Below are 20,691 nucleotides of genomic sequence, written 5' to 3' on the forward strand. Positions count from 1 at the left end.
AGTAGTTATGGCCTGCTTAGTTTCACTCAAAGCCTATGCTTTCTTTTGTGCCTGAAAAAGTAAAGCACAAAGTAATGGAAATTTTACCAAGGGCTTGTAAAGATGCCCAGAATTTGCCTTGTTAATGAGATGGCCCTCCAAAAGTCCTCAAGTGGCAACAGCAGGAGCACCACATAAGCCCGTTTTATTTCAGAGAGGCAAAGTAAAGACAACGTGGGATACCTCTGCAAGATATTAGGGCCGGTAGCATTTGGAAACTGTATGGCAGATCACGAGGCTCTACCTGGGACCGTGAGAGCATAGACGGACCTGGTGCTGACACACATAGGACTGAGGAGGTGGGTTTGGGGATAGTTGGAGTTTTAATGTGGTAGCACAAATTACATCAAGCTTTCTTGCTGATTTTCTAACAGTGTGATTTCCTTTCAGTTCAAATATATATGGATCAGCTAATAGAATAGTAAATAGTTTCTTTGTGACTGCTTTACTTTAAGTAATACGATTCCTATTTGAACTGTATTCCTTTGCAATCCTGTTTTGCTGCATGTATGAATCATCTGTTTCACAATTATGGAAGTTTCCTGTAGATAACCAGGGTATTGAGGATCAAATCCCTACCTTATGAAGACAGAAAATGGCTTGCACTATTTTTTTGTTTTGTTTTGTTTTTCCCCCCTCTAAGGAATCCAACGCAAACTGGATTTGACTGAAAGAACCGAGTAGCTGGCTAATCTTGCTTTGCCTTTGTCTGCTCATGATACTTTTCAGCCAAGAATAGCTAACATTCACAATCTCTTGATACTTTTATCCTGGCCAAGTGTTTGGGAACTAGACAATACAGCCATGTCTGCATGCCATGTCTGCTTCACATAATAAACTCTGCCAGTTCCAACTTGGGTCTGTTGGAATCACATCTGTTGTGATGTTAGACTGTTACACACAGTCTTCCCTGAACAACACAGAGACAGGAGCAGTTTATTTGACCCAATGACCAGTTACCACTGTCAGAACTAAGTGATCAAATTGAAATTGGCAGGACATCAGTTTGGCACCATCCTTAAAATTTGTCAGCATCATTTCATTGCAAGAATAAAGAGAATATTACCCAACACCTCTGGCTTCAGTGTTCACCATTTACAAGTATCGGAACTAGGACTGGCTATGAAAATACAGCAGCAGTTCTGTAAAATAACAGAATTATCAAAATATACTGTAAAGAATGCAAAACATGTTGGGATTTTCCTTTCATTCTGCTAGGGTTTGGGTTTTGGTTTTCTTTTTTTCTGTAATAAATCTACAAAGAACTAATAGTTACATTACATTGATTCTTCTTTTCTGTACTGCAAAACACAAACCAAGAATTTTTAAGAAAGAACCTAATTCCTTTTACTGAACTGTGCCTTTCCAAAGTGGTAAAAAGCCTGAAGAGCAAAAAAAAGGCCCACTAGATAACAAAAAACTATATTGCGGTGCCAGCAGCAACAACACAACCATTCACTTCAAGAGTGTGAAGTTGTACGCTATGTATTTTTCTGCTCAGAAATTATTTGTATGAGTAAACAGAATCTAGGCATTGATGAGGAAGGCTTTCATCTGATAACTGGATTTTCTCATTTGCAGGTGTTTCCAGAGTGCCTCCAGGGACTTGCACGTTTGAGTTTCTGACTCTCCCATATGGATTAAACACCCTGGCCAGACTACAGGGATGTCTCAGTCATTCCTCTTAATGAGGCACTGTAATGCCTATTGGAAATCTAAGTGACAGTGAATTGGAAAAGATATTGTCCAGCTGAAGAATCAAAATACAGTGAAAAACAAGGGCACGAGGTGCTCAAACTACAACTCCCAAGAAAGCTGATGATGAAATTTACAAAGAGAAAAATCTCATTGTATTTTTAAATGTCTTTTTCTTTAAGAAATAAGAAAAGTCCTGTAAAGGACACTTTATTAGAAAAAAGAAAGAAAAAAAAAAAAAAGAAAGAGTTATCAAAATGAATTTCCATCATTTGAAAATTAGTTTTGACAGAAAATTGTGGACTGGAACCAAACTCCCCATTGAGTGTGTTTGTCGGGTCAGTGCTGCCCATGGGGCAGAGGCAGGCCATGCAGGATAATGACTTACATCTGGAAAATGCAGCCTGGTTCACTTCGCTAGGAAAAAAGCAGGAATACCTGTGTTCACATACTTACTGACAGACTGAAACTAAAAGCATCCATAGCCTGTAGTTTAACACTGCAGTGCAGTAACCTTTATTTTTCTTAACAGTGGGACTGATGTCAGGGGAAAGAAAATGAAAAAAGCAGAAAGCAAGCACTTGAGAAGTAAAAATATCATTGTTTTGAACATTACAGACAGTAGGCGTTCATTACTGAACTTAAGATCTGGCATTTCATTCATTACATCATCAAAATATCTGAAATATGGACAATAATACCACTCTCAGACTTTTATAGAAAACATTGAGCTATTGTTATTTAAGAAATTGAGCTCTACCAAATTATTTATAAAGCCAATAACAAATACATGAGCCATGCAGAAATGTAAGTAGCAGAAGTTATACTTTTTAAATATCAGAGGCCGGATCAGGTGGTGTAAAATAGCACAGCTCCACCACAGTCTCCGAGCAGTGCTGGGACTTACATCAGTTCTGGATCTGAATGAATATTTGCACACAATTTAAATGCCTGTTTTCCTTGCAAATTATAACTTTTGAGGCTTTCAGTGTGTTTTGCTGCAAATCCAGTAGTACAATGACACAGGTGATTCCTCAAAGCATTTCTATTTACATTTCCTTTGAACATTGAATATTCTACTACGTAACTAACTGCAAAGGAAGTAGAAAAACTAAATGCCCATCACTAACCACTGGATTAAGTCATAAAGGAGAAGCTGAGAGCTAATTTGACTTAAAGTCTTAGAAAATCAATGGCTGAATATAACAAATATCCTATCAATAGTATGGATTGTATCTTGGATGTTCATACCCCAGACAAGGACGCTGACAGTTACAGAATTGCTCTAACAGGGAACATGTTGTGTGGTAGAATTAACAACTATTAATTAAAGAGAAGGGGACAAAAAACAGCAAGAAAAAATTATCAATTGCAATTATAATATGAAATTACATAAAGACTCTTTCCATTCCTATCTGGCTCTGGTACTGTCTTCATCCACCTTCTTCCTCTTCCTACTTGCTGGAGACCTGTTCTTGCCAGCTGGACTGGGACACTAGCTTTCCCCATCATAAGAACAGCAATATTTGGTTCATACCTCTATCTGGTCTAAATATGCAGGGAATAGAAATCATAGAATAATCAGTCATTATCAGCAGACATTAACCTGAAGTGTAACTATTCATTGTGCAGCAGCATTTCTCACAATCCAATCAGTATTTAGTTTAAATCGATATTTCTTTGAGTACAATTTAAAGACTGTCAACCCCCACCCCCCGCTTTTATAGCTTTTCCACTGAAATTTGAGATTGCTAGCACTCATAAAAATGAAATGTGAAGAGCACTGATGAAACATAGTATAATGTAGGCAGATGACGTGCAAGTATCATGAAGAATCTCTGTGAATGTAGCTCTATTCTCACCTGAAAAAGCCTTGCTGATATTCCTTCCATACTCCTCTGATTAGATTGCAGACACTGAAAGGGGAATAAATAGGTACCTGCATAAAACACCCACAAACTAACAAGCAAATGGCATTTTGAGATAAAGATATGCAGATTTATTTTTACCACGAAGGGGAAATAATGGAATTTGAGCCTGAAGGGGTTCTATGCACACTCTGTCAATAAATTGCACACCGAAACAAAAAGGTCTGAATACCAAATGAAAATGTATGCTCTTAGCAACCATTTTTATTTAAAGTATGTGTACATTTGTGTATCTATGTGGGGTTTCAGGTGACTGCTTGCACATCATGGAATGCATGGAAGATCAAATCCCACAGTGTGAAGCCACAAACCTGGACTGCTACTATGCTGCCGACACCTGTGATCCACAATGGCATCTGAAACCAAAGTAGGTGTGCGATGTCTCAAGAAACTGAATTTTTTTTTTTAATTGTATCAAGCTGCTTGGCATTTTATAAATGTATATAAGGAGTTAATGTAAAATAGGTGTTAATAATAGCTGGCAAAGTATTTTTCTGACCTTCTGCTGCCTTCTCAAGATTTGCCACACCATCCCCCAGTTACATCAGAATGACAAACAATTCATGGTTCAATTTAAAAACATATTCAAGTCTAATCATGCCAGACTTCTTTCCAATTATGTTTCAATTTGTTGGACCAGTTAGTTGTAAAATTTTACTGGTTAGAAATCCAGAATCACAAAAGAGAAAGTATTTTAGGACACAAAATATTTCTGATACTTTCATGTATCTTTGCCAGTCTTTACAAGAATTCATTCTGATAACACAGTGGTGATGGAAGCACTGAGTCAGGCTTGCACAACACAGAAACTTTCTGTATATGCTACAGAACTGCACAGAAATATATTTATACAACAAAAGATAATCTTCCAGCTTCCTTATCCGTAAAATGAGGGACGGTGGTAAAATATCAATATGTCTTGTGAACATAGCAAATGTAACAAAACAACAAAAAACATCCAATATTTATGCAGAAGTACTGTTTTCCTCAGGGTCTCTGTCTATGAGTTGAATGCTCCCTGTGATCATTGATTCCTCTTGAGCCGAGGTGTTCTCCAGCTGCTTATTTTTGCAATATGGAATGTGGCCGCAAAAATACATGTAAATCCACGGGTTGGTGCAACTATTTAAATTGCCAAGGAGCATGATAATGGTGAATGCCGAACCTAAAATTAAATAGTTAAAGCAATAACAGTAAATAAAACACTCATATAACTAAGTAACATTTTCACAGTCTGCTGCTTTCTGGTGTGCCTGTTCATATATTAAAGTTAATTAAATAGTAGGAAATTCCCATTTATTCAATGCAGTTTGTACTGTTGAAGGTATGAAGCACACTGTATTGTATGCATTTCAGAGTTAAATGGTTCCATATAGCTCTTTTTTGATGTAGCTCCATTACATTTGAAAGCAATTACTAACCTGCTATACAGATACAGATAAATACAGATAGATAGATAGATTTAAATGTATGTAGATTAAGACTCAAATTCACACTGACAGGAAGAATTCTTAAAGATCAGAAGATTTTTTTTTTCATCAGACAGAGCTATTATCATATTTTCCCCTTTGCTTTATATCTTTGAGTTCAGAAGTTTGACAAGATTAATCTTGTTTACAACATGGCATTCTTTGATACCTCTCTCAGGCATGCTTTTTTGCTTTATAAATGGCTGTTTCACAACTTCTAATTGTTTCATAGTGTATTACAGATATTTCATCAACATGATTTTGATATTCAAAAAATAATCAGATGTCTTATAATATCACTGTCCCACCCAGTAAATAAGAAATATTTATTGTAATACTTTCAACAGTTAATTACTCCTTTTCACCTTAAGAACAAAAATACTGCTGCTATAATATCTAAAACTTCTAAAAGTCTGAACCCTTGCTGGATCAGGTGATACTTTTCACTGTTGGTAGTTAATCTTTAAATCATTAATCACTCAAAACACACACACGAAATACACACTTGTATGTGTGTGTTGATCACACAACACATCAAGTTCTCGGTACCTAATTAAATACAGTAGATAATAAATCCAGGAATTTCTTTTTTAATCATGCTCAAATGATCACATGTAACTTTTACAAATATAAAGCAATACAGCAATATGCTAGCCTGATATGAAGTTATGAATGAGGATGGAGAGTATCTTACCTTCAGTCATGACACTGGGGAACCACACAGACCACAGCTGTGCAATGAAGAAAGGTGACCAACAGAGAACATACGCAACAACTGTCACCACTGTCATTTTTACAGTCTTGATCATAGCCTTTGAAATACAGTTCACACTGCTTGCTCGGGATGGCAGGACTTGCTTCTGATTTGTTACTTCATATTCATTCTGGTTTTTCACATATATATTTCTTTTGATTATTTTGCAAATCTTAACCTGGCACATGATAAGGATGGCTGAGGGAATGAAGAATATAACTACAAAAATCCAAGTCACGTATGCCCTTGGGCCCCATGGCTGAATAAATTCACCCCAACATTCAAAGACACCTGGAGATATTTCAGTCTTAGAAAAGATAAATACCTGTGGTAGGCTAAGAATCAGTGATATAGACCAGCTGGTGCAAATGGGGATGTTCCAGAGAGCTCTCTTCTTCTGGAAAGTGACCATAGGGTAGCAAACCGCTTGATATCTGTCCACTGTCATGACCACTATCATATACGTGGAGGCAAACATGCCTAGCAATTGTAGATACTTGATAATTCTGCACAAGAAATCTGGCCCTATGAAAACATCTGTAATATCCCATAAAAGCTGAGGCAGCACTTGAAAAAAGGCTACCACTAAGTCAGCAATGCTGAGGTGAAGCATGAACACATACATCCTAGAAAGCTTCTTTCTTCTTCGCCACAGCACCAGTATGAGAATAAAATTGCCCACAGACGCTGTCAGAAATATGGCCCCCAGCACAGCAATCTCTACTTGAGCTAATCGCTCATCTCTCTCTGGTCTTCCAACAGGATCTGACTGATTTGTCAAAGTCAGGAATCTGTGAGGAGAAGAACTCTCGGTCTGATGTGTGTTATCCTGCATAGGAAATGAAAAATTCTTCATAATGCACAGAAGCTACTTACAGTAACTGCTACTTGTAACTCAGGTTGACAGCTGTGAAGTACTGGCTGGCAAACAAACCAGCCTCAGGTTTCAATCTACCAGAAAATCTCCTCCTGCTTGTGCGAACTAAAGCAGTGGGACCTGGATCCTGATAAAATTCTGTCTCTTGCTGGCATGCAGAAAGGCTTTATATAGGCTCCCAGCAGACAGAGCCTTACGTAACTGCAGAGCCCTCGGGTAGGCTGCAGGGACTGCAGCCAACGGCAGACCGAGCCACGCAACTGGGGGAAACACATAAATAAAAGGCAAACTTCAGAGGCTCAGCGTAATTCAATTACTCACTTCTGTCTTGTAAATAGCTGTGGCCAAAATCATACTTACAATGATCGCACTCAGGAGAGTTCTTGCAAATTTTATTTATTTTTTTTTACGCAGACCAGAAGTACACGCTTCGGCTGAAGAGGGAGGAATTTTTATACGTAGACGGAAAGTTGGGCCCCTGAGCCCAGGGCGCATCATAACTGCAATTCTCTAGGCTCCTGGGGCACAACCACATCCTAAATGCAGCAGAGACAAAGAAATGCATTTTTCCATAGCCTTTTTATTTTTTTTCCCTTTTTTGGAGTCACCTGATTCTAAAAAAAAAATAAATTTGAACTGCCATCAAAATAATCATTTTTGTTTCAAGACAGGGTCAAGACTAAAAGGTATTTTCTCAGAAAAATGAAAAATAACACATGTGAAATTAATTACTTTTAATGGGACTGCAAGTCTACTGAGAATTTAATAGAAAAGTAAGTGAAAATTCAATGAGAAATCCAACTAAGGAAAAGGTCTCTACAAGAAACAATTTGCAAGGGTCTCTACTCTACTATAGTGCTAAAGGCTGGGAGGTCATTTTTCAGTACTTAATCCTTTTTGGTTTTGTGGAGTAAGTTGTACCATGATGACAAGTATTTCATTATTCTTACCTTCCAGTATGACTTTCGCATATTGCTAGTGGCAGATAAGAACAGCAATTTTGATTTAATTTCATTTGTTCTCTCTCAGTCTGCCCTCTTAATCACCAAAGAGAGATTTAATAAAATTAATTAATTTTATATGAAAGACAACACATACTTGTATGCAATCTTGTTTGAAGCTAGAGCACTCATATCCTTTTGGTTACAGTTAGAACACTGGTAATTCGAAGTCTTTCTGAAGATGAAACCGATAAGGTTAAATTATGTCCACGTTGCACGTATAATACATAAAACTGCATGTACACTGATTAATCACTGTGATCATGAATATGTTATAAAACCCGCTCAAGAATCTCACAAACAGACTACCATCTCTTTGGCAGTAAATGTTTTCAAGTATCAACAGACAGGGGAAGGGTGAAATTCATAAACAAGATGCTGAGGTAGACTTCAACAGTGTATAAAAACAGCATGATCTCTTTCCTCTCCCTCTTTCCCACCGTGGGACCGATGTTAATACTTCAAGCAAGGGTAAGACTATGAGAACAGACAACAGACAAGCTGAACAATCTCAGGAAGCTTTGCCACCACCAGCAGACATAGGTATCCATAATCCAGATCTGGCTCAACGCTGCTGCAGCTGCCTGAGCCTACAATGGCTTTTCTCTAACATGTTGCAAAGAGTATGAATCACAACAACTTAATGTAATTACACCTGATAATTTTTTTTCCTAAATGGAAGCCTGTTTGCAGGAAACTTGCATTCCTGAGGTCGTTTCCTTTTAGTTTACCCTGAACCCCCGTTTGGAATCTATCTCAATTAGTGGGAAACAGCATGGCAAGACCATAAGGGAACAAACAGGTTTGCTTTCACGCTCACCCTCCCTCCCTCCACCCAGCAACTTGTAGAAGAGTAACTGAATTGGCCACAAAGCATGAATCCCTGGCAATTCTGCTGATGGCAAACACTGTGCTGTAGAGCAGGCTGGCTCATCTCCAGTTCTGCCTTCAGATGGAGACAAAATTTCAGGTGTGTGCTGCAAAATCATTTATCTTGACTATCCTCACTCCATGAGTGAACAAAAAGCTAGGTGGGATCTTTATTCTTTTAGCAGGATACAGAGTAAACATGTACATCTAGGCAGAGCTGGGACTAAGTGAGTTGAAAGAGGAACATATTAAACAGAAAACTGAGCCCAGGGTCAGGCAAGGAAGATAAAAGTAAATTTATATTTCATGATCTGAAAGATTATATATGAATTATATGTAAAAGGACCAAAATACACAACACAAGTCACTTCTGGGGTACTGTTGGAAGACTAACCAGAATTTAGTACCAGAAGCATACGTTTGTAAAATTTTCGCAAGGCATGATGTATGGGTAGACATATTATTTCAGGCAAATGTGTTTTATCACCTACACCTAGAATAGTTCAACAAGATCCCTGGGAACATGCAACTCTTCCTAGGCCTACACACATACCCACAACAGTGTCTGGGCAGCAGACACGCTATAGTAGGTGTCAGGCTCAGCGTGTGGACACAGGTTAAAGGGAAGCACACTGTGTAATGACTGGCCTTTGCCATGTTTATAAAAAGGGAGGTGGGCCTCCTTGCAGAAGTTGTCCTAGTGATGTAAGATTCTACTCCATCTTGCATATAATCAGTTCAATATATGTTAATGGTTTCATACCTTTGAACTGCACCCTTTCCATCTTTTTCATCCACATTAGCAGACATTCAGGACAATGTTATATTGAAATTGAATCCACTCTGGGAATGTAACTCACTCAGAAAAGAAAAACAGGGTTACAGATGAAAATATTTAAAGAGACTTAGCTGTTCTTTTACTCCAGTCATGTCCTTTTCCTGTTGCCCAGCTTTGCTTCATTCCAAACCATATCTGTCCAAGTTAAATCCTTTTCCTAAATTATTTACTTTCAATAGTGTGCGAAGGCACATTCTAATTAACTTCTGCTTAATTTCTCAGTGTGGGTTCTCATCTAAAGCTTGTTGGTTAGCTAATAGGGAGGGTTTCAGCTCACAGATTAACACATTTAGATGTCTGCTTAGAGTTACAGAATCACACAGCTGCTCAAGGCAGGGACAACACTGAATCCAGATCAGTTGACTTAGGGTTTGTCCAGTCAGGTTTTGAAAACCTCCAAGAGCTTAGGCCCCAAAACCTCCCTGGGTAATCGGTTGCAAACTCTTACTTATTTTCACTGTGAAAAAGCTTTCCTTACGTGCCAACACACCCTCCCCTGATTCTTACCACCTTCTCTCATTCTTCTGCCATGACCACTAGTGCAAGAGCCTGGCTTGGACTTCATGCCAGCCTTCCTGTAGGTACCAGGGGCACTGCTAGGCACCCTGAAGCCACTGCTCCTCTAGGCTGAGCAAGCTGTATTATTGGAAGCACTGCAGAAAATGTGGCATTCGAGAAGTTGGTGATCTTGAACAGGACGTGTCTGCTGTACTGAGCCTTGTACTTAAAGCCTGTTCTGGCACTGGTGGATATTATGACAGAGATGACGTCCCAGCTTCTCAGGAGAGGATATGTGATTTTTTGCTACACAAAATAAAAGGCCACTGTGGGAGGAAGGAGGAACCCCTCTACAGATGGCATCTGTGCAGTGTGCTGGAGGAATAGCCATCTGATGTCTGTCTGACGCTGCACAAAAGCAGGGTTCCCACCATGGGAAGGGACCTAATATCTCCTCATTGCCTATAATTTTGGTTTTACCCTATGTTACGAAAACCACTATTTTACCACACCCTTTATTGCTGCACCGCCCTGGTGCAGAGCACAAGCCCAGCTCACTCAGCCTCCCCCTCCAGGTTACACCTTTCAGCCTTCGGGTCATCTTCACAGGCTGTGCTGGGCTTGCTCAAGCTCATCAACACCTTTCCTGTGCAGGGGCTCCACAACCAGAGGCAGCATTCCAGATGTGGTATAACAAGTGCTGAGTAGAAGGGGACAACCATTTCCCTCAAACTATGGATTATGTGTGTGTCAATGCCTATCACATCCAAAGGGAATCGAGGCTTCAGTTCTGTGCCTAAATGTAGGTACTGAGTACTGTTTGAGTTGCCCTAGGGCAATGCTGAGATCACCTGCCAACACCGATAAGAATATGGTTTCCTCAACTCCATAGCTGCCCTTAAAGCACTTACAGGCTGCTATTAGATTGTAGATGCTTTTTGCCAAGCCAGAAGGAATATAAGCTGAAGCAGAAATACGTGCATTTTAGTGTTAAACCCTGCCCCGCAACTTCTAAAAACCAGCAGCTGTTTCATCTCATGACAGACATTACTCATTAAATACAACTTGTGAAGATAATAGGTTTGCACTCTTATACTCTGGAATGCATAAACAAGTTCTAAAAAGTTCCTATTTAAGAAAAGATCAAGTGTAAAATACTGCTGTCTGCTTTGATTGAAGAAACCCAGGTCTGCCTCTTTTTCTCTGTGAGATTCTGTATACCTGAAGAGCTAGTAGATTATTGCTACTGCACTTGACTAGTCACAAAACCCAATTAATTAAGAAAAGCAAATTTTCACATGATTGGTTATGTCTCTAGAGGATTTCAGAGAAATGAAAAATTATCTCCTTAGTGCCGTTGTGATTCTCTTTCTTTTCAAACATTAAAATGTAAAAGCCAGCTGCCATAGAACTTACATAGTGGAAAGGACTAGAGTGTGCAGTAAAAGATTCAGTGAACAAGAAGGTGGTGGAAACATTTACTTGATATATTTATATAGTAATATATTCTAGGGTAGATTAAAAGAGTTAACATAGCATTGCATTGAAATTACCCTAGTGATAAAGAATACATTTGAGGAGATGTATTAAGTAATGTAAATACATAGCATGTAGCATGAAATGTAATGAGAACTCCTTTTGGAAGTAGTGTAATAGCTAGCAAATGGATTCTTTCATAGGGGAGATTAGCCAAAGTTCCACAAGTTCTGTTCAAGGATTTACCCTGTAGCATGGATGCATTTACAGCAAGGTAGTTTCATATTTTTCAGTATTAAAATACTGCTTATTTCCAGAATGCAGTGGATAAACTACTTCACTGTAAATCATCTTTACTGGACTAAAATTATGCATTACTTTTTTCTGCTGTACCGATACAACCTCCTACAGTTCTAATTTCTCAAAAAACAAAAAAAAAGATCCACCGCTAATTCAATAGTTCAGTTAACATAAACAGTTCTTTGGATCAGGTTTAATGATTCACTCCAACCCTATACAGTTAGAGTTGCTAGGGAGGGTCTATGGAACTAAAACAGCCTCAAATGCAACAGCAAAAGCCAATGTGCTGATAAAAATAGAGAGAAATGTATTGCAGACAGCATATATACAATCATGCTATGTAGGCAGCTACTAATGCTGTTGTCATGACACAAGAAGACACAAAATTATGAACAATGTCAGTAACTCCATTCCTCAGAAGGAGTTGAACTTTGGTTTGGACAAAAATATTTGTGGGCAGAAAGGAGAACTTTTAGGGAAGCCAAAAAACTACTAGAAAATGTCAGGACAACCCCAAATCTCTTCCATTTCCAGCCCACCCGCACTATAAACTTCCCCTAACTTTTCAAATTAACATTATAATGAACATGGGACAACATTCTGTCCTGCTAATCCTGTTTGTATACCAAAAGTGGAATTTAAACCCTTCAAATTTAGCTTTTAGTTGTGTCCATGCCTGGTTTGTGTATGTGTATATGTGTGTGCAAACACTGCTCCACTGCACACACGCAATCTTGATGCCTTCCACTTTCCATGAAACTATGTTCACTTCTCAGATGAGTAAATTCACTGTGTATTTAAAGGGAGGGGATGTTACTTTAGGAAGATTAAAAGCTACATAACAACAAATCCAGCTTTCTAGCCTTAAAATGTAGAACTCCAACACATCAAACTACTATAATTACTGTTAGGCAATATTTTGGAACAAGACTCTCCTAAATTAAGTGCATCCTTTAATAGGAATTAGCCTCAGGCATTAAAGCCAGAGAAAAAACAACGGGTATGGGCCCCCTGTGACTCGTAACTAGGCATGTTCCAGATACTCACCATAAAACAGTACCACTAACTACGTACATTACTACGCACCTCTTTTTAATCCCCAAGGAAATTATGTCTGAAAAAATAACTTTTAACCTGTTTCAGTAAAATTTTTATCATTCACCAGTGCTGACCTCACTCTTGGGGTATGTTTCTGATTTCATAGACATTACTGACAGCAGTGACTTGAGAGTCCCACTCGGCCCAAAGCCTAGAATTGGTTTGCTTAATTGATGTACTTGAATTATGGTGGTAGGGTTATCTTCCACAGTTTGTAAACCATTCTTTAAATAATGGCTTTCCCCCACTGCTGCTGTAAAATTTTGTGCGACTTAATAGTGTTTACCTGTACAGTACTGAGCTTTTACTGGTACTTCTACAACTTTCATCAGGCTACTTTAAGCTGAGATAGATAAATCATTACAAATCAGGTACATAGGCTTCTGCCAAAAAATATCTTTCTCATTTGCGGCACTCCAGACAGTCTGTGCTCTCTATTAGGACACTCAATGGCCTGCCAGCTCACCAAACACCAGGGCCACAGAAAAAAACTGACAGATAAGGAGCCTCACCAAGGCTGGTCAAAGCAAAGAAAAAAGGAGAAATAATGTGTAACTTCAGGAGAAGGAACTGTGATAGACTGGTTTTGAAGAAGAATGACAAAGTATTTTTTCCACAGATGGGAAGTTATAAGCAGCATTTTTTAATAAAGGGAAAAATGCTAAGATGGAACCTAGTATAACACCTCAAGGTCTGGTGCAAAGGTCAGACATATTTCAATGCTTTAATTAAAAGACAAAGTAAATAGCAAAGACTCCGTTTCTCCAACAATACTGAATAAGCAATTGCAAACAATGTGGATAGTGAATTAATTCCAGTTGACCTAAAGAGACTGTGAGTTTTGACCTCCTTCCATTTATACCAAGACTTTTGGTACTTGCGCAATCATACTGTCAGTACAGAGGCAGCAGTAACAAAATTCACATCTATCAGTTCTTGAGTGCTGAAAGTCAACAGAATGGCTATTATACTAATCACAGGGGGCTGAAAAGGAATTGTAATATGACCCCTAGCATGAGTCTGAATTTCAAATTCTAAGTAATCACCTGCATTATTCAGAACTACTTTATAATTATTTGATGAGTACACTCCTGGTTTTAGCAGTCAGATTTCTAGAATGCACAAAAGCGCTGATCAAGGCCAGTGACCATTGCCTATGAACTGTGGAGGGACAGGAAGCTAAAGCCAGCTGTGTAAAGGACCTGGGGCACCAATTCCCTGAGCAGAACGCAAAACCCTGATTTAGGGATCCAGAACCATGATTCAGGGACCCAAGCACCTTTAAATTGTATGGGAAGCAGCAAACTGCCTGGATTTAGCAGAGCAGGAAAACAAACAGAGGAAGGCACAGCTAAATCCCAGATCCAGATTCTAATCTAGAGTCTTAAATCTGAATCAGAGCCAGGTACCTTTACCCATTCAAATGCAGAGCCTGTAACTCCAAAGGCGTCCTACAACCCACTCCTTGTCCAGTTGTTTCAAATGGGGTGAGAAAATGGAGGTCCCTGGTTGGGGAGAGGACAAACAGCAGGAATAGGAAAGAGGAACAGGAACAAAGTCATTGACAGTATCTAGTGTAATGCTATTTTCAATGGAATATTGGCCCAAGTGATACAAGAAAATGGAGTCAGTGCAATTTTCAGCCTGAGAAGGTTTAAATACACATTTCTGATTCCCTAAGAGAATTTCATGTTCACCAACTTATTGGCAAGGCAGAACACAAAATGCTTTCTCCTTCTGTTGAAACTAGGTGACTATGCACAAAAGAATGGAAGATTCATGGAACCAAGAAGAAACCCTGCAAAAAGGGATGTAGTTCTGTGTCCTTGTGGCTAAAGGACTCCCATGGGAAGGGGAATGCCTCAGTCTGGTGTTTGCCTCTATATGCACATTTTATACCAAAAGCTGTTACATAATGAGAATAACCTGAGGAACAAAGATCAAAAGCTACAGCCATCTTTGTAGATTACTTCCTAACCATGAGGCAGGAAAGTCATACTTACTTTTGCACTTGCCCTTCTGTTCCAGTACATTAACTTTTACTCATTCGGAACAACCTCAACAGAAAAAACACCACGGGAATAACTTGGGTCTTTCCCACTTACAGTTCATAAGGCGGCCAGCACTGCTCAGTGAGGCACTGAGGGTAGCCAGACTGGCTTGGGGTCTGCACAACCACAGGAGCAGCACAGAGAGGAAAAGATCAGGTGGGACTTGGTGGGATCTGTTACAGTTCTACTACTGTACTTGCACATCATGGTTTAATATCTATGAAAACTCTGCTGGTTATCAGTCCCATAGATGCACTGCACATTTATAAATAATAGGCAATGCAAAGCAGGGTTTTGTACAGTAATCCCAGACTGTCTTGTTAACTAACAGCACCCTGTGCATGCACAGCGCAGACAGTACTTCATATCCTACAAGCAGTCACATTACAGCTAGATGAACTGGCATTTTAATGTGTGATTCTGTGTGGATGTACCCTCGGGGATTCTGACCCTCCTGCCACACTTATTTAGGAAGATGTATCTAGGAGAGGAACAGGCTAACAACCCAAAATTTTCACTGGCTGCTAGGTGGACTATGTAATATTTAGTACAATTTATAATATTCTATGAAAATGAGTTGCCTCCTTAGCGCACGTGTTACCTCTATATTATTTTCCAAAATTCAGTGACAACAAGGAGCAAAGCAGCCTAATTACTTTTGGTAACTGATGTAAGACAAAGATACTACGCAGTTGCAATGCAAATCTTGTATTGCCTGCTTGTTGGATTTATGGAAGGCAATTTCACAACCATGCAAGCACCCAGAAAGGGCAGTTTTCTTTGAAAGTTTCTCTTCTATCTGAGCTGTTTAAGCCTTTCTAAGGCTTCAAGAATTTTTAGTTCTTCTTTGACAAGAGCAAAATATTGAAGGGAAGTAGCAGAAGAGATAAAAAAGCAATAAGAAAATAATACAGAAATGTTCCACTTGATTATTTGCAGTATTTGTGCCAAAACTCACAGCTAAATGAAAGACTGCAGTAGAGAGTATCCATGCTATCATAAGCATGATATTTTCTGTCTGTGTCCACTGGTGTTCATTCTTATAATTCTGAGAACTCTCAGTGAATCTTCATTCAAGATGCAAATTAATTCTTCAATACTCTATCGCTGAAAAATAGGAAATGTTTTCCCATTTTTGTCTGCCATCTAGTGTTAAGAGGCAGAATACCTATGTTCTGTATTTATAAAGCTTAAAATACAGCTTCTGCCTATGTCATACTATATTGATGGAAATAGAAAACAGCATTTTCCCTAAGGCTTAATTGAAGATGTTAGATTTAAGCAATTATCTTAGATACCATTATCAGCAGAATACTACCCTACTAATGTATGTTAATTTGTCATCGTGCTTTGAAATACTTGCGGGTTTTTAATTTGTTTGAGTCTCTTAAGTGACAGTGCTGTTTCCAGGATACCATCCATAATCAATATTGCAAGTAAAAATAAAACCACTGCCTAAGTATACTCAAATGCTGTTCATATAATATCTTTGATTCAAATGTAAAATTAAAGTATATGCAAAACTGTTTTCACAGGATTAATATCCCGCCCCTGGAAGTTGTTCTGTTCAGGTTTAACTCATCTAAGCTGAAGTCACTGGACTCTGCAACTGGAATACCAATAAAGAGTAAGAAAATTTTGCATGGAGTTCCAGACTTAATTAATTTCAGTGTGTTTGTGCCACATTTTATAGTGAAGGAGAGTATAAGAAAATATAAAATTTTCATATTTCATAGATCAAAAGAGAGAACCCTAGAAAGACAAATTTTTGGAACGATTATTTTTGGTAAATATCCATTTTTTTAATCAAACTGCCTCATAACACATTATGACTTTGTCTCCAAGTAGCAGTCCAAGACAAACATACAAATGTGAATATTAGAAATAATTAATGGCATCTAAAAGTATAGCATACATATAAATGAACACAGTTAACTCACTTGTAGTATAGACATCACAATACTTCGGCTGTAACATGAAAAAAATCACATGTACCAAGGAACTCTCTTTCATTAAAGTAGGAAGATTTACCACAATTTTTCATCTATAATTTGATTTACAAAAGTTTGCATCTTACCTACAAAAACATGTATGAACATGTGCATTGAGGGAACGTTTTGAAAGCCTTGGATTTTTTTAATTAATTCACAGATATAGCACTCATTTAAATCAAAGTACATTCAGTGTTGTGCTAAACTGGAAACTGTCATGTTTTGAGGGACCATTCTGACTTGAGTGCTTGAGTGCTTGAGTGCTGGGTACGCAACCTAATAGAGATCAGCAAAAAAAGCACGAATAATCACACCAAATTCTTGGTTGAGGCTTCCACGCAAAGTATTCAAATGGAAGTATTTTAAAAACAGCAAATGTACATACTACTATAATTAAAATATATTTCAAAATGTGAAAATGCTATCGTTTCCATGCTATGTAGAAATTACTGTGATTGGAGTTAGCCACTCTGAATACTGCAGGTGGATTCATCTTTCTTATCTGAAAAGTAGGTGTTTAGTCAAATGCAATGAATCAACTCACCTTTGACTATTAAGAGAGCTTACAAAATTAGCTTAGTTGAAGTGTCTATCTTTCAAATAAATAAATTTTAGATCATTTCTTCTTAATGTCATGACCATAGTAAAGACAAGGCTAAATTGGCAAAATGTTTGAGAATGTGTGGATGCAGAACTTGTGCCTAGAAACACACATATTTATCTTTTTTTGTCCAGTGTTTTTTTAGTTCTGTCAGAGAGCTGTGTGGCTGTTTTGAGAAGCTGATGAATCATGGGCCTCTGAACATGTCAGATCAGACAGGTCGGTTCATCCCTGTGGAGAGCCATGTGGCAAGAACGCACGGTTTTGTGAGTAGACCTGAAATATGAAATCCTTAAATCTTTTCCTTAGCAAAGGTATGAATTGACATACCATTACACATATACCAGTGGTGAGACAAAAACCGAAGCAGGCACAGAACAGAATTTTAGAAGGAGAGAGTGTGACTGTTTAGGAAGTAGCTATGTGCAGCTAAAAGGGATCAGTTGCCACCTACCTCCAACACCTTATTTGTCAAAGAGAGGCAGGATGTGTCCTGGCAGCGTGAAGCTTAACGTAGCCAACCTTCTTACTGAAGTTGTAGGTCTTGTCTTGTCTAAAACTTTGTTGTCCTAAGAATGCAAGTTAGCATATTTAGAGCCAGCTCAGACTGTGGCTTCAGATGAGCCATTGCTTCTGAAGTCATCTGATGAGGTCCAATTCAGTTCACCACATTGGCAAGCAAACAGGAGTCCTGGGGTTTGCACAAGGGTAGACACAGCTGGGGAAGCTGCTTAAGCTAATGCTGATACAGGCTAAAACGTGATCAGTGCTGTCATGCTTTCGTAACAGTAAGCAGCCTTTACCCAGAGAAACTCATACAACAGGCAGCAAAACCTCCCAGCTTAGCTGCATCTGGCACCTAGGGCAGAGGCCACTACTGTTTGAGCTATTTGGTTTAAAAATTATCTTAACCATATACGATGAAACCCCACGATAAATTAAAGAATAGCACACAAGTCTTAAAAACAGTTGCCAGGTGTAAACCACCACCAGATAATACAACCAGGTATGAAGACACCTACAGACAAGGCAGGCAAACCATACCTGCAGAACAGGCCACTGTAATCCAGAATTAACGGCAACTCTGAAAGCATTTAGGAGGGAACAGATGAGCACCTGGGGGTGAACTGCCACTATCCTGTGCAAAAGGATCCTAGATAACACATGACTCATGAGCTACTTGTGGCTCCTGAATATTTTACTGAGGAAGTGATACTGGAACACTGCCTCTAAGTCCTGTCTTGATACTCTCGTAAAAGCACAAAAATTTCATTGCATTGAGTTTACATGACAAGGTTTTGGTAGTGGGGAGGCTATAGAGGTAGCTTCTGTGAGATGATGCCAGAAATTTCCCCCGTGTTGGATGGAGCCAGTTCCAACTGGCTCCAAGATGAACCTGCCACTGGCCAAATCTGAGCCCATCAGCGATGGTGGTAGTGCCCCTGTCACAACATTCTTAAGGAAGGGTAAATGTTGCACAACAGGAGCAGAGAGAAGAGTGAGGCTGTGTGAGCGGAGCACCCCTGCAGCCCCCCAGGCCGGTGCAGACGGAGGGGCAGGGGGGGCTCCAGGCCCGGAGCAGAGGTTCCCCGGCAGCCCCTGGGGAAGCCCCTGGTGAGGCAGGCTGTGCCCCTCAGCCCATGGAGGGTAACGGTGGGGCAGATCCCCACCTGCAGCCCCTGGGGACCCCACGCCGCAGCAGGGGGTGCCCGAAGGGGGCTGTGACCCCGTGGGCAGCCCGTGCTGGGGCAGGGTCCTGGCAGGGCCTGTGGCCCCGTGGGGAGAGGAGCCCGGGCTGGGGCAGGTTTGCTGGCCGGGCTGGTGACCCCGCGGGGGACCCAGGCTGGAGCCGTCTGTGCCTGAAGGGCTGCGCCCCGTGGGGGGGACCCCGGGCTGGAGCCGGGCAGAGTGTGAGGAGCCTCCCCCTGAGGGGGAAGGGGCGGCAGGGACAGGTGTGAGGGACGGGGCGCAGCCCCCAGGCCCCGTCCCTGCTGCTGGCGGGGGGAGGTGGGGAAGCTGGGGGTGAAGTTGAGCCTGGGACAAAGTGAGGGGCGGGGTGAAAGGGTGTTTTTAGATTTATTTCTCACTATCCTACTCTGTTATTAGTTGGGAATACATTTTAATTGCCATAAGATGAGTTTGTTTTGCCCATGATAGTACTTGGTAAGTGATCTCCCTGTCCTCATCTCAATCCTTGGGCTTTCTATTATTATTTTCTCCTCTTGTCCCATTGATGGAGGGAGAGCGACAAGAGTGGCTTGGCTGGCACCTGGCATCCAGCCAGAGTCAACCCACCACATTAACACCAGGCAAAAAGGGCACTACAAATTATTCAATTAATATTCATAAAATACTCAAGGGCTGAAAAATATCTTGCATCAGGAGATATGGAAAGTTCAATCTGTTTCACAGTATAATGATTAGAATACACAATGGATATAAATTTTCCCTTGGGGAAGAAAACACCAGGTAAGAAAATTAAGTTTACTTTTTAATTTGTGAGAAAGAATGAAGCAGATGACTGGACTCTGAAACGACACATGAAGTATTATCCTCCTCATGAGGTGAGGCCTTCAGCAGCCCACTGAGGTGTTCACCTCATGAGCCTTCTGCAGTCACCACCCTCGGTGCAGCCAGCTTCAAAGAAACTGATTTCAGACAGTGCAGGTGGGAAGCTCACAGGCTTGTGCTGCTCCTCAGGCTGGCTGGGTAACACCCATGTGCCCCCTAACCCTGTCAAACCCATGAAACGCACATAGTCTGTGATCCTTCTCCAAGTATTAAGCGGGAAGTGCGGGGCGCGCGGCCACAGAAGAGCCAGCCGCGGGGTACAGCACCAGCACCCCCCCCCCAGCCTCCGCCCCAGCGCCTCCGGGGCGCGGCACCAAGAGCCTGGCGCCGCCGGCAGCCTCACGCAGGGCCAGTCCCGCCGCCGCCACCGACGGGACACGGGGCCGCCGCCGCCGCCACCGACGGGACACGGGGCCGCCGCCGCCGCCCCCGGCCGCCCTGAGGCGAGGCGTGCCCGCACCCTCCAAGCCCCACCCGCCGCGTGCCGCTCCGCACGTAGCCGCGCCGCGCCGCGCCGCCCCGCTCCGCTCCGCCCCGCGCCGCCCCGCCCCCGCCTGCCGCAGCCCGCGCGCAGCCGCCGCCGCCGCCTCCTCCCCGGCCATGACCTAGCACCGCCCTGCGGGCCCCGCCCCGC

At 40.8% G+C, this 20,691-nt stretch overlaps 1 protein-coding gene across 4 annotated transcripts; it reads right to left on the reverse strand.

Moving 5' to 3' along the window:
- Positions 1 to 186: 186 nt before the first annotated feature.
- Positions 187 to 20,445, reverse strand: LOC308065992 (arg8-vasotocin receptor-like). Of its 4 annotated transcripts, none has more exons than XR_013928999.1 (3): positions 5,826 to 20,445; positions 3,597 to 4,827; positions 187 to 3,282 (listed from the first exon to the last, which is right to left on the reverse strand). XR_013928999.1 is itself a non-coding variant. In XM_080392746.1 (3 exons), the coding sequence occupies exons 2-3, from the start codon at positions 6,739 to 6,741 to the stop codon at positions 4,628 to 4,630; spliced, it is 1,116 nt and encodes a 371-aa protein (XP_080248872.1). In that variant the 5' UTR covers positions 6,742 to 14,348; positions 17,941 to 20,445; the 3' UTR covers positions 187 to 4,627. The 4 variants fall into 4 exon arrangements, 3 of the variants coding, with proteins under 3 accessions (XP_080248872.1, XP_080248871.1, XP_080248873.1); XM_080392746.1 differs by having other exon boundaries at positions 187 to 4,827; positions 5,826 to 14,348; positions 17,941 to 20,445; XM_080392745.1 differs by having other exon boundaries at positions 187 to 4,827; positions 5,826 to 17,762; positions 17,941 to 20,445.
- Between the last annotated feature and the right edge of the window lie 246 nt (positions 20,446 to 20,691).

The sequence above is a fragment of the Falco punctatus genome (assembly GCF_963210335.1).
Source record: "Falco punctatus genome assembly, chromosome: 6".
Lineage (NCBI taxonomy): Eukaryota > Metazoa > Chordata > Aves > Falconiformes > Falconidae > Falco > Falco punctatus.